A 13,531-nucleotide genomic window follows, 5' to 3' on the forward strand; every position below is an offset into this window, starting at 1 on the left:
CTGAGCAGCATCTCCAGTCTGGGTTCCTCCTGGGTTCCTCGTGACAAAGGTTCCTTAGTGGGTTTCTTAGCCCCTGAAATGTGCCAAGGAGACATTTGTCCCCATGGGAAGGAAATGCTGCTGCTGGCTGCTTGGCAGGAGTGACCTCCAGATGTGCCCCGTGGGCCATTCTTAAGAAACCAGCCCCCTAAATGTCCACAGTGTTTCAAAGCAGAGGGGTTTTAGTAAAGTTTTATTGAAAATAATTCCAGTGCAGAACAAAGCACGTTAGTGACACACAAACATCATCCGACAGAAATGAGTAACTTGCCAGCAAGGATCTCGGTAAGAAAAGTAAAAATATTGAAATGATGTAGTTTACAGTTAATTGGAATGAAGGTGCCCAGGTTTCCGGCATTCAGATATGGAATCCCAGAATGGTTTGGGTTGGAAAGGGGCCTTAAAGCTCATCTTGTTCCACCCCCTACCATGGGCAGGGACACTTTCCACTGTCCCAGGGTGCTCCAAGCCCTGTCCAGCCTGGCCTGGAACACTTGCAGGGATGGGGCAACCACAGCTGCTCTGGGCACCCTGTGCCAGGGCCTCATGACCCTCACAGGGAAGAATTCCTTCCCAATGTCCCATCCATCCCTGCCCTCTGGCAGTGGGAGCCATTCCCTGTGTGCTGTCCCTCCATCCCTTGTCCCCAGTCCCTCTCCAGCTCTCCTGGAGCCCCTTCAGGCCCTGCCAGGGGCTCTGAGCTCTCCCTGGAGCCTTCTCTTGTCCAGGTGAGCACCCCCAGCTCTCCCAGCCTGGCTCCTCCCTCAGAGCATCTCCATGGCCCCTCTGGGCTCTCCAGCAGCTCTGTGTCCTCTCTGGGGGCAGCTCTGCAGGTGGGGTCTCACCTGAGTGGGGCAGAGGGACAGAATCCCCCTCCCTCCCCTCCATCCCAGCCATCTGAGTGTGCTCCAGCTGGACAGGGATTCATTCCCCACTCTCCTCCCTCTCCTATGGCATCTCTTTGGCCCACACTAGGCTACAATTTCATCTAATAAAGGCCAAATTTGTAGGTGAAAAGGATCAAATCAGCACATCCTCCTCAGGAGACTCCATGGTACATTTACTCAGTGTTTGTTTCTGGAGCAGGTTTTTTTATTCCTGCTCCTGCAGAAGCTGGATCCATACCTGGCTTTCCTGGATACACCTACACAAAAAATGTCATGTTTGGGGAAGAAATGAGCAGTTTAACCCCAGGCTTTTGGAGTGGCAGGTGCTCCCAGGCAGAAATGTGAGCCATGAGTGTTTCTCAGTTTCTTTGGGAACAGATCCTTGGAGAATGGAGCAGGGAGGGCCTGGGTTCCTCCTGGGACAGGGTGCCCAGGTGGGTGTGCAGCCCCAGTCTCAGTGAGCTGCTGTGGCACAGATCACAGGAGGCACAGCCTGGGAAGGGCCTGCCAGCAAGGACCCATCCCAGTGTGGGTTCAAAGGCAGCTGGATGGGGAAAGGCATCTCTGGGGACATCAAGGAGGATTTGTTCTGCCCTTTTGGGTCCATCCTCAGGGAAAAAGTGAGGACTTTCTTCTAGACACTGTTGATTTCAGTGGTCTCAGGAAACTGGCTCTTGCTGACAAAGTGAGGGTTCATGAACACCTCAGGCAGCTCCTCTGCTTTGTCCTCACGGAGATCAAAGAAAGTTTTCAGCAGGACCAGGTTGAGGTGGTGCATTGCCACGACGGTGGTCCCAGCCACCAAACAGAGCAGGCCTGGAACAAACACACGCTCTGATGGGGTCCTGTCACCCCAGCAGTGTCCCCACCCCTTGTAGGATTGTCCCCTGCCAGAGGACAATGCCTTTCCTTATGGAAGGTGGCCTTCCATTGCATGAGCTGTTCTAAGCATCCTCAAGCCCAGGCACAGGTCTGAAAACCCAGGAGGGTGACCCCAATGCACCTCAGGAGCTGTGAATGCCTTGAGATGAGGATGGTGCTTGTCCTTTTCCCACCCCTCTCCACACCTCTGCCAGGATCTGCATGCCAAGGCCCAGGCTGGGGCTCTGAGGAGATGCACTTCCCATTTTGGGGGAAATCCTGGGACTCAGGGACGTTTCCTGGGGCACCTCAATGCTCTCACCAACTGCTAGCATGAGCCAGAAGGATCCCCCATAGGCCACGTGCAGGGTGCTGCTCCCAATCTGGATGGGGCACATCGGGGAGTTCCTCACGGTGGAGAAGGAGAGCAGGGAGAAGATCATGAAGGCCCCAGTGGCCAGGAGCATGTATCCTCCATAAACCAGGGCAGGCATGGAGAGCAGGATGTTGGAGATGATCCACGTGCAAAAGGCGATCCTGGAGGCAGGAGAAGACCAAGGGATGAGTGGTGAGAGTGCCATGGGTTAGGGTGCTCTGTGTGAGGATTTCCATGTGTTGGGAGCACTTTGGGCTCCAGGAGCACTGCAGGAGGAGGAGAAGCTCTGTGGGCAGGCAGGAATGATCCCTAATCCCCACGCTGAGCAAGTGCACGTGCCAGGCTCACATTGCTCCATCCAGAAGCCTCTCCTCCTCCCACTGCTCAGCCCACACACATCACCAGCCCCAAGGAGGCTGTGGCAGCCCCCTCAGTGCATCTGGACCATCCCAGCTACCTGTCCTGCCACACATGGGGCAGCCTGGTCCCTGAGAGCAGCACCAGGACTGGGATGAGTGCAGGAGCAGGCAAAGGCCATGAGCAGTAGCTCTGCACTTGCTGAGGAGCTGGGCTACAGAAGAAAGCCTCTGCTATGGGCCAGGAGCTCCTGATCCATGGTAGAACCAGGCTCCTTCCCTATTTTCCATGTCCCTGCTGTCTGTCACAGACATCTTTTATGAAAAGTCCTTTCTTTAAGATTTTTCCTCCTGAGAAGCTAAGGGGCCTCAGGAACAAAATGTAAACAATGATTATCTGCTGCTGTGGGATGCAACAGGTGCATCTGTGATTGGTCTCATGTGCTTGTTTCTAATTAATGGCCAATCACAATCAGCTGGCTCAGACTCTCTGTCCCAGACATAAACCTTTGTTATCATTCTTTATTATTCTATTTTTAGCCAGCCTTCTGATGAAATCCTTTCTCCTATTCTTTTAGTATAGTTTTAATATAATATATGTCATAAAATAAATCAAGCCTTCTGAAACATGGAGTCAGATCCTTGTCTCATCCCTCATCCCCAGACCCCTGTGAACACCACCACAAGCTGTCAAACCCCAGGCAGGGAGAGCAGCCCTGCAATGGTTCGTGATGGCCAGCACATGGTGGAAGCAGGTCCCCATCTCCTGCCAGCTGGGGACAGCTCTCCCCCAGCCCACGTGGGCACTGACAGATCTCTGACCTTGCCAAAGAGTCGAGATCAGCTCCACAGTAACAGCAGCAGGAACTTTTCCCCACCTGATGCAATCTTAGATACAAAATCCCCTCACAGGTAGGGCTGGGAGAGTCCTTCATGGGCCATGGGCCTCTCTGGGCCACCAAGGACAGCAGCTTCAGCTCCATCCATGGGGATGGGCTTGTGCCACCATCACCACGCCACAGCAGGGACCTGCAGCACGTTCCTCTCTCCTGTGCCCACCCTGTGGGTTTGTCCAGCAGGGAGAACCTGAACTTCTCCTCTGCTCATCCCAAAGTGTCTACAGAGCCCGGCAGGGCCCCCTCCATGCACTCAGCTTCCCTCCTGCAGGATGCAATCCCACCTATCCCAAAGGCCATGGGGAAGGGCAGCCAAGCTCCCCACACCCCTGTGCTGGCAGCAGGACAGGACAGGACAGGACAGGGCAGGAGAGCTCACCAGAGCATGGCTGAGGCGTAGTGCCCGGCGATGCGGTACTGCCCGTGCACCCCACAGGGGCTCTGCCCGCTGAACTTCTCTGCCACGTACAGGATGGGGCTGGGCAGCCCCCTGTGCAGCCCCTGGCTGTAGCTGAGCTCATAATCCTCCCCAAAGCTCCAGGAAAAGTGCTCGTTGTAGTTGATGGTCTCGTTGATCTGCTGCACCGGGTTTCCTGCGGGGGGCACGGGCTGAGCTCTGCTGTGCCAGCCCTGGGCACTGCCAGCAGCAGCAGCAGCAGCACGGGCACAGCAGGGCCCAGACCCTGCCAGGGCCCTGCAGGGCAGCTGTGCAGCTGCTGGGGCCGCTGCAGAGGGGCACAGGGGACACAGACTCACCCCTGAGCGTGACGTTGAGCCCGGCCAGGCCGATGTGCAGCCCGATGTCAGCGCTCACCTGCGCGGGGCTGAAGGCCTTGTAGGAGGTGTTGGCCTGCACCCAGCCACGCTCCCAGTCCCCTGTGAACTGCACAACTGCCAGGAAAAATGAAGCATGGGTTAAAGCAGGTCCAGGCTTTGCTGTGCTCAAGGGGAGAATCACAGGTGAGTGGCAGCATTCCCACCATGGCACTGGGAGGGAGTGTTGGGAGGGCAGGAATGCTGATTCAGCCACCAGGACGTGCCCCAACCAGCTCCCACACCCTGCAGAGCTCGGGTCCTCCCCTTGCTAAGCATCCACTCCCTGGATCTGGGAACAGCAGGGCTCTGATCCCCAGGCATGGACATCCTGATCTGATTCCTGCTTGGACATCCTCTCCAGAGCTTCCCTGCCAGCTGCCCACCATGGCAAGCACCACAGCACCCAGGGTTCAGAGATGAGCCACAGGAACAGGGGTGAGTCTCATTTCCCACATCCAGCTCCCTGAATTGCACTGTTAGTGAATAGTAAAAGTCCTTGTCAAAAGGAGAGGTTGAGAGGGGTGGGAAGTGCCATCACAGCTTGGGCAGCCATTCCAGCTGGGAAAAAAAGAAAAATCGGAAGCTTTTCTGGTCTATGTTTTTGGGAACAAGGTATCTTTTTGGAAGCACTTCCACTTTGCAGTGGGGTTCATTTTCCATTGAAGGTAAAGCCGATGGTTTGATGCTGGGCTGAACAAAACCTTCCTGAGAAAATGTTCAGTTGCTGAGTCAACTTGTGAGGGCACTGATGCAGTGGGAGCTCCACAGGAATGTTTCTGGCTGCAGGGGTGAGTGTGCCCTGCTGCTGCCAGACGGAAACTCTGACGCTGCCTCAGGAACAGAGTGTTCCTCCCTGTGCCCCAGCAGAGCCCTGTCCCACAGTGGGGCTGTGCCTCTGCAGGGCTGGGCTGTGGCTGTGGCACCAGCCCTGGCCTCCACCAGCCTGGCACCAGGGTCTCAGGTGGCTCTGGTGGCATCTCCCACACCCTGGGATGGTCCCTGTGCCCCTCAGCTGGTCCCAGCCTGGCTGCCTAATCCTGGTGTCTAGTCAAATCAGAGCTGAATCTTGTAGGTCACCATCATCTCTCTCTAAGCAGTCCATCTTGTCCTTCACAGCAAAAGGGATGCTTTGATTTAGGGTCAGGGCTGGTTTCTCTTGCCACTGGCATCTTCTGTCCCCTCAGTACATCTTTTCTTACCCATCCTGTTGCCCAGAGCTGGAAATCCCACTGCCTGGTTTCCACCATCAGTTATTATAGCAGATTTCCTGGTTTTTTATCAAATTAAATCCTCTCCTTCATCTCCTCTGACCTTGCTCCTTGGGAGGTGTTTACCCCACCACTGCAATCTCTGCCCTGCCTGTGCTTTATTCCAACCTGCTCCCTCCACATCGCTGCCAGGCTCCTCACAATCTCCAAACACGCCTGGCCGCAGCACGAGAGGGCTCACAGAGTGAGGGGAACCATGGAAAACTGGTGAGGAGGACTGCAAACACATCAAGCAATGTGTAGGAAACCCCAGAAATCACAGTGAGCACTGTCTAGCCCTGTGTGTTGGGGAAGAGGAGCACCTATTGAACGAGGGAAGATCAAAGCACATCAGTGAGCTACACCTGCACAAATCCCTGCAAACCAGGTGCAAACAGCAGGTTTGGTGACCCTTGGTGCCAGTGCCCTCCCTGTCTCTACCCAGTGCTGCTCTGGGGGTCCCTTGGAGGGCAGGAAAATGAAAATAAACCCGCTCTCTGCATTTCATCCATGCCTTTGTGCTTGTTCCTCACCCTGCCTGTGTCAGGTTGTACACACAGCTGGAGGAACACGGGGCTGTGCAGCCTGAAGGAGCTGGGGCTGCTTGAGTTACACCAGCAAAACCCTCAGAAATAACCACAGACACCTCCAAGCACCCTCAGCCCAGGGAAGGGAAAAGGAAAGGAAGGGAAAGCCATTTTGAGAACTGTGTGACTGCTTTGAAGAGCAAGGCTAAGGCAGACGCCACAAGCAGCTGTGGCTGTGCCCCTCAGCTCACATTTCCAAGCCCCAGGGTTCAGTCCTTCCCCACAGGTTCAATCCTTCCTCCTGAGCCATCCAAACCCGGGGGGCTGCCCAGAGCCATCCATCCATCCCCAGAGCTGCCCTGAGCTATCCAAACCCAGGGACTGCCCTGCACTCACCGACAATCACCACTCCCACGAAGAGGCTGAGGAGAACACGGAGAGTCCAGTACAGCCTCTGCAGGGAGAGAGGTGGGACATGAGGCAGCAGGAACAGCAGCAACAGCCCTGCCTCTGCTCCTGCCTCTCCCTGAACCCCAGAGCCGCCCATCCTCGGGGTCCCAGCACCCAGAGCCCTCATGCCCGGGGTCCCAGCACCCAGAGCCCCCATGCCCGGGGTCCCAGCATGCGGGGTACCCCATGCCCGGGGTCCCAGCACCCAGAGCTACCCATGCCCAGGGTCCCAGCATGCGGGGTACCCCATCCCCGGGGTCCCAGCATGTGGAGCACCCCATGCCCAGGGTCCCAGAACCCAGGGTCGCCCATGCCCAGGAGGGTCCCAGCACCCAGAGCCCCCATCCCTGGGGTCCCAGCATGCAAGTTACCCCATCCCCAGAGTCCCAGCATCCAAAGCCGCCCATGCCTGGGGTCCCAGCATGCAGGGTATCCCATGCCGAGGGTCCCAGCATGCAGGGTATCCCATGCCTGGGGTTCCAGCATCCAAAGCCGCCCATCTTTGGGGTCCCAGCACCCAGAGCCGCCCATCCCCGGAGTCCCAGCATGCGGGGCACCCCATCCCCAGGGTCCCAGCACGTGGAGCACCCCATGCCCAGGGTCCCAGAACCCAGGGTCGCCCATGCCCGGGGTCCCAGCACCCAGGGCCGCCCATGCCCAGGAGGGTCCCAGCACCCAGGGCACCCCCTCCCCGGGGTCCCAGCATGCAGGGCACCCCATGCTCAGGGTCCCAGCACCCAGAGCCGCCCATGCCCAGGGTCCCAACACCCAGAGCCCCCATCCCCGGGGTCCCAGCATGCGGGGTACCCCATGCCTGGGGTCCCAGAGCCCCCATCCCTGGGGTTCCAGCACCCAGGGCACCCCATCCCCGGGGTCCCAGCATGTGGGGTACCCCATGCCTGGGGTTCCAGCACCCAGAGCCCCCATCCCCGGGGTCCCAGCATGTGGGGTACCCCATGCCTGGGGTTCCAGCACCCAGAGCCCCCATCCCCGGGGTCCCAGCATGCAGGGCACCCCATGCCCAGGGTCACGCACCGCCCGGCCGCGGATGCCCGGGATGATGAGCAGGAAGCAGCAAGCCAGCGTGAGGAACACCACGGTGACTATGATGGTGCTGATGTCAAACACGGCAGCCTTCCTCTGCTGCGGGTAGAAGGGGTAGACGCCATCGAACAGAGTCATCCTGCACCTCCAGGAGCCTGCGGGACAGAGCTGTGACACCCTGTGCTGCCCTGCCCGGGTGCCTCCGGCCGGCGGTGGCTCCGTTCTGGAATAACCAGCTGAGGGAGGTGCACCTGAAGGGTCCCCAGAGGGACAAGGAAATGTGATGCTGGCAGCGAGGCGGGCAGAGCGCTCAGAACACTCCCAGCAGAGGACACGCCACCCAAATCCCTGCTGGAGGAGAGGAGGTGCCTGGGGCAGGCCCAGCAGCCTCAGGGGCCGTGGCACCCCAGGACACACCATCCCTGGTCCTGAGGAGCAGCCCCAGAGCAGGAACCTGTCGAGCAGCTCCTGCCTGCACAGGGCCAGGCCTTTCTTTCCTCCTTGGGGTGGAAGTGCCCAAGCCCACTGGGGGAACTTCCCAGTGGGGAAAGAACGCAGAAGTATTTTCCTTCAAAATGACAAGGAACCGCTGAAAATGTGGATTTCACAATAGCAAAATGATCCCCAGCCAGGGGCCAGCAGTGCCAAGTGGAACAAAGCCCATTTCTCCCATTCCTGCCCGTTTCCTCCAAGAAGATTTTCCCAGGAGCTGCTGGTCTGGTGAAGGAGGAGGAGGAAGGATTGGTCCTGCACGTGGCTGAGAGGGGCCAGAAGCAGCCCCCATTCCCAGCATGAGGGTCCAAAGAACACTCAAAACTCTATCAGCACATCTCAAGGCTGAAGGAAGCTGAATGATATAAAATTAAAAGGTGTGTGCGATTCACACAGACGACCTTGACCTTCCTCTGGCACTCCGCTTCCAGCAATTACACACCTTATTCCTGTGCCTGCGTTAGATCTTCTCCACCACAACTGATAATTTGCTTAGTCCTCTTGTTTTGCTCATTTAATAACCTCTCTGCATGTTACTGCCCCAGGAAGTTTGCTAAAGTCAGGGAATGCCAGAGCTGGTCTGACTCTTGTCCAAGCTGCATTTTATTCTGTTCCTGTACAGAGCAGGTGATTTTATTCTCATTTTCACAAAAACAGTTTTAATCATATTTTTGGGTAAGATCCAACCCAGAGCAATTCAGCCACAAAAAGCTGGTCCCAAATCCCTGGAGGTGAGTGGGGACCACAATAATTATCATAAAACAGTTTGTTTAGGCAGCTGAATTGCTTTTCAATACATAAAGCAATATTTGGTTTGAGGATCATTTTCTGTCCAGCAGCCCAGATAATAACAGCAAAGAGTGGAACAGAGACTGGAATTTTACAATGGCTCTGAATTTAACTTGACTGCTACAGACTGACAGAGCTGTTGTGTGCTTTTAAAAATCTTTTTTTTTGGGGCTATTTTGCTGTAACAGGTTTGGGTTTATTTCTTGGAAAGCCAAACCTGGAGAAAGGCAGATTTCAAGTGTATTTATTTACCTGGCAAGAAGAGCTGCAGCTGATTCCTGATGCTCCTGAAGCCCAGCAAAAGTGCCCACAAAACGGTCAGAGCTGCTGCAAGAAAAGAAATAAATGAGTAGTTTAACCTAGGACAGATTAAATCATAATGGCTTGAATTCCACTTGTTCCTGGTACCTTTGCCCAAATTTCCTATGAGATACAATGAAGCAGGAGACATTTACAAGTGTATATTCACCAAAACACAACTCTTCGGAGTTTAAAACTTTAAAAACCAGAACATAGCATGGAGAATGCTGTCTTGTTAAATTTAAATTTAGATTTCAACCAACACCAATGGATGTTTGTATTTCTGTATGCTGGGACTCGTTTCATAGAGAATTTCCAGGGAAACAACTCTGGATGTCTGTCCATCTTTCTCCCTTGATTGCTCTTCTGGCATTTTTGCAGCTCTTTGGCACTTTTTGCAGCTTTAAGTAGAAAAGTGATGCCTACAGCTCACAGCAGGAGAAACTGAGCTTGTTGCACCTTGCGAAGCATCCTCCACTCTGAAGCTGTGACCTTAGAGGGGACCTGGGGGTCCCTCTGTCACAGCATATGGAGGGGGGAAAATCTGCAAATATCTCCAAGGAAGGATCAACAGTTCAGCAGAAACAGATAAGTTAATCTCATATTTTAAAATAGTGGGGATCTGGAGGAGAGAAAGACAAAGGAGGCAGAAAGTTTGCCCAAACCCCAGAAGTTTCTCCTTACAGAATCTCCACTTCCGTGCTCCAGAATGGATCAGGATAAAGGGATTTTTTTTGGAAGTGCTCAGCCAAAAAACTTCTGGTGGCAGAGCAAACAGCAATCCTGGCTGGGGCTAACAACAATCCTAGCTGGGTCGCTCGGGGCTGCAGATTGGCATTTTCCATTGGAAAAAAATAACCCTGTCCCCTGGAAACTGAAACATCCGAACTGCAACTCCCAGCGGGGGAAAGAGGGGCGAGGAGGGAACCTGGCTGCGCTTTCCAGGATGGAATAGAAGGAACCGAGGGTTAGCGCAGGTGGAGCATCCTCCCCTGGCAGCCCCCCGCAGCAGGGGCCGGGATGGGGGGGCCGCCCCCTCCCTCCGCATACCTGTTCCTCCTCCTCCTCCTCTTCCTCCTGCTGCCGCCGTTCTTGCGGGCGGCTCCGTCCCGCTCGGCGCTCTTATAGGGCGCGGGCCGTATGTAACCCGCGGAGCGCCCGCCCCAGCGCACTGCCGCCGCCCGCAGCGCTCCCGGCGAGGCCGCGGCGGCACCGGGGGACACCGGGGGGACAGCACAGCGGCACACCGGGGACACGCGGTAACTGCCCGGAAGGGGGTCGGAATGGAGGGCACACGGGTGGGGGAAAGGGAGCTGCAGCGGCTCGGGGTACAGGGACACTCGCGGTCCCCGTCGTGCGTGTGTCTGAGGCCGTGGTGTCCGCACTTGGAGGATGTCTGAGGGGCCGAGGCCACGCGTGTCCCTGCCTGGGGTCGGGACCGAGCCCACGCGTGTCCCTGCCTGTCTGAGGGACCGGGACCGGGTCATGCGTGTCCCTGCCTGTCTGCGGGACCGGGGTCATGCGTGTCCCTGCCTGTCTGCGGGGTCGGCACCGCGCGTTCCCGCCTGTGTGGGAGCTGCGGCGCCGGGAGCGCGCCCGACCCCTCCGGCCCCGCGCACTGCCAGGGCCGCGCACGGTGCGACCTGCGGGGCTGGGGCTGTCACTGCTGAGGGGACAGGGCTGGGAGTGTCACTGCTGAGGGGACAGGGGATGGGATTGTCACTGCTGAGGGGACAGGGGCTGGGACTGTTACTGCTGAGGGGACAGGGGATGGGATTGTCACTGCTGAGGGGACAGGGGCTGGGACTGTCACTGCTGAGGGGACAGGGGCTGGGAGTGTCACTGCTGAGGGGACAGGGGCTGGGGATGTCGCTTCTGAGGGGACAGGGGCTGGGACTGTCACTGCTGAGGGGACAGGGGCTGGGAGTGTCACTGCTGAGGGGACAGGGGCTGGGGCTGTCACTGCTGAGGGGACGGGGGCTGGGGATGTCGCTTCTGAGGGGACAGGGGCTGGGAGTGTCACTGCTGAGGGGACAGGGGCTGGGAGTGTCACTTCTGAGGGGACAGGGGATGGGGCTGTCACTGCTGAGGGGACAGGGGCTGGGAGTGTCACTGCTGCAGGGGACAGGGGCTGTCACTGCTGAGGGGACAGGGGATGGGAGTGTCACTGCTGCAGGGGACAGGGGCTGGGAGTGTCACTGCTGAGGGGACAGGGGCTGGGAGTGTCACTTCTGAGGGGACAGGGGCTGGAAGTGTCACTTCTGAGGGGACAGGGGCTGGGAGTGTCACTGCTGAGGGGACAGGGGATGGGATTGTCACTTCTGAGGGGACAGGGGCTGGGGCTGTCACTTCTGAGGGGACAGGGGCTGGGGCTGTCACTGCTGAGGGGACAGGGGCTGGGACTGTCACTTTTAGAGGGGACAGGGGCTGGGAGTGTCACTGCTGCAGGGGACAGGGGCTGGGGCTGTCATTGCTGAGGGGACAGGGGCTGGAGCTACTCCTCCCCACATCCCGCTGTGGGGACACGCTGGGACGGGGCCGTGCCTGGGGGATGGAAGGGTCGGGAGGTGTCCCCGTGTCCCCGTGTCCCGAGGGCTCCGGGTGATGTGTGTGTGAGCACGGTGAGCTGGAGCCCCGGGGATAGAAAGGTTCCCATGTCCCCACGTTCCGAGGCTCTGGGTGGTGTGTGGGTGAGCACGGTGAGCTGGAGCCCCGGGGATGGAAGGGTTCCCATGTCCCTGTGTCTCCGTGTCCCGAGGGCTCCGGGTGATTTGTGAGCACGGTGAGATGGAGCCCCGGGGATAGAAAGGTTCCATGTCCCCGTGTCCCGAGGCTGCGGGTGCTGTGATTTGCGAGCACGGTGAGCCGGAGCCGTGCGTGGCCTCGCCTGCAGGGTGCGGTGGAGCCCCGCACATCATCCCTGGCACTCGGGGAGCAGGCACGGCGCAGATCAGGCGGGACAGGAGGTCCTTGCTCCGTGGGAAGCTGTGTGTTTGCACTGACACATGGTTTTTGGAGGGGTGTGAAGCTCCAGGCTCTGACAGGACACAGGGATCCTCTCTGACGGGAGAAGACCAGTTTAATTTCACTAGGTGCAGAGGGAGGGAGTGAGTCTCCAAAGGTGGCACAGGGAATCTCTGGAAAAGCAGAATTTGGAGGGCTCATCATTACAATATTCCTGAGAAGCTTGACAAGGCTGTGGAAATAATCCAAACTTGCCAAACTTTCCCTCAGCAAAGCTGCACCAGGGCCAGTCTGTGAGATGGCCACTGTGACTGTATCACACTGGCCATGGTCCAGACTGGAAAGCCTCCAGAGCCTTGGATTGACAAGGCATAAGATAACTAGATTTGAATTCCTGGGTGTAAGGAGATAAAGGATTCATGAGAACTGGCATGTCATCTCATGACTTGGGACAAGAGTTATTCCCATACCTGAGGACAAGGGAGGGGTGCTCAGTGATAGAAGGGATTTTAAAACACTTGTTGTGCTGGAACTCTGTGAGAAGACCCAGGGGGAAAGGGGAGATGTGTTGTTATAGGACATGGAAGAACACATGTGCACACCGCTGTTCTCAAGGTGAAGAACAAAGGGAAGTTTATTTTCTTACTCTAACATTTATAGTTTTCTAAGAGTGAGAGTGGATTGGAGGGTGGCAGTGCCACCTCTCCAATGACACTGGACAGACTGACAGTCCACCAACTCTCTCCTCCTCTATAAAGGAATGCAAAAAAATGAGTTATTTACAGAGAGTGTGTGAGAAAGTTCACTACAAGAATGCCAGCATCAGAAGGCTTAGAAAAATCTTCAAAAAACAGAGGGACAGAGATGATGTGTGCTGTGGCTGTGGTGATGTGTTTTGAGCCTTGCCTCTGCTCTGTGTCTCCTGAGCCACCTTCAGACCTTGCTCTGGGGAGGGGGGCAGCTGCACATTTGGAGTCAGGAGGAGATAAATCCAGCTGTGCCTGATGAATCCAGCTGTGCCTGATGAATGCAGCTGTGCCTGATGAATCCAGCTGTGTCTCTGGGATCTCCCTTTCTGCAGCACAGGGGGCTGTGTGGACCTTTCTGCACAAGTCCCCAACTCTGTCCCCCCTAAGGGAAGGAGCTGCTTCACCAGGGAGAGCTTTCAGGCAGGACAGCCCCAGTCCCATGGTGACAGCACCGTGCCCATCCTGCCAGTGAGCACAGGCACCTCCTTGTGTCTCTGTGAGCCAAACTTCCCTGTTCTTTGTGCAGAATGGGGCTCACAGAGCCTCTGGTGCAGCCCAGCAGCTGCACAAAATAAATCCCACATCCCCCAGACCGTGCTCAGCACAGGGTGGAAAGGATGGAAGAGCTGTGGTGATGGCCAAGGAGCGTGGAAATGTCACTTCTTGAGACACAACTTATTTTCTAATGCAAAAAAACCCCAAAAGTGCAGGAATTTTTGGCAGATGTAACCACAGGTC

The 13,531-nt window shown here is 56.7% G+C and overlaps 1 protein-coding gene across 1 annotated transcript; it reads right to left on the reverse strand.

The window, feature by feature from the left end:
• Nucleotides 1-1,560: 1,560 nt before the first annotated feature.
• Nucleotides 1,561-7,637, reverse strand: DUOXA2 (dual oxidase maturation factor 2). The gene is made up of 6 exons (XM_058033151.1): nt 7,491-7,637; nt 6,402-6,459; nt 4,172-4,306; nt 3,795-4,008; nt 2,110-2,324; nt 1,561-1,742 (listed from the first exon to the last, which is right to left on the reverse strand). The coding sequence occupies exons 1-6, from the start codon at nt 7,635-7,637 to the stop codon at nt 1,561-1,563; spliced, it is 951 nt and encodes a 316-aa protein (XP_057889134.1).
• Between the last annotated feature and the right edge of the window lie 5,894 nt (nt 7,638-13,531).

The sequence above is a fragment of the Melospiza georgiana genome, chromosome 13, assembly GCF_028018845.1.
Source record: "Melospiza georgiana isolate bMelGeo1 chromosome 13, bMelGeo1.pri, whole genome shotgun sequence".
Lineage (NCBI taxonomy): Eukaryota > Metazoa > Chordata > Aves > Passeriformes > Passerellidae > Melospiza > Melospiza georgiana.

What these genes read in the sequence shown, in the direction of transcription:
- DUOXA2 (XM_058033151.1), bottom strand. Translation starts at nt 7,637, where the DNA reads ATGACTCTGTTCGATGGCGTCTACCCCTTCTACCCGCAGCAGAGGAAG. An exon ending in GCTCAACGTCACGCTCAGGG is followed by an intron (nt 4,009 to 4,171) that starts GTGAGTCTGTGT and finishes TGCCCCCCGCAG; the next exon opens with GAAACCCGGTGCAGCAGATC. An exon ending in TACGCCTCAGCCATGCTCTG is followed by an intron (nt 2,325 to 3,794) that starts GTGAGCTCTCCT and finishes TCCTGCCTCCAG; the next exon opens with GATCGCCTTTTGCACGTGGA.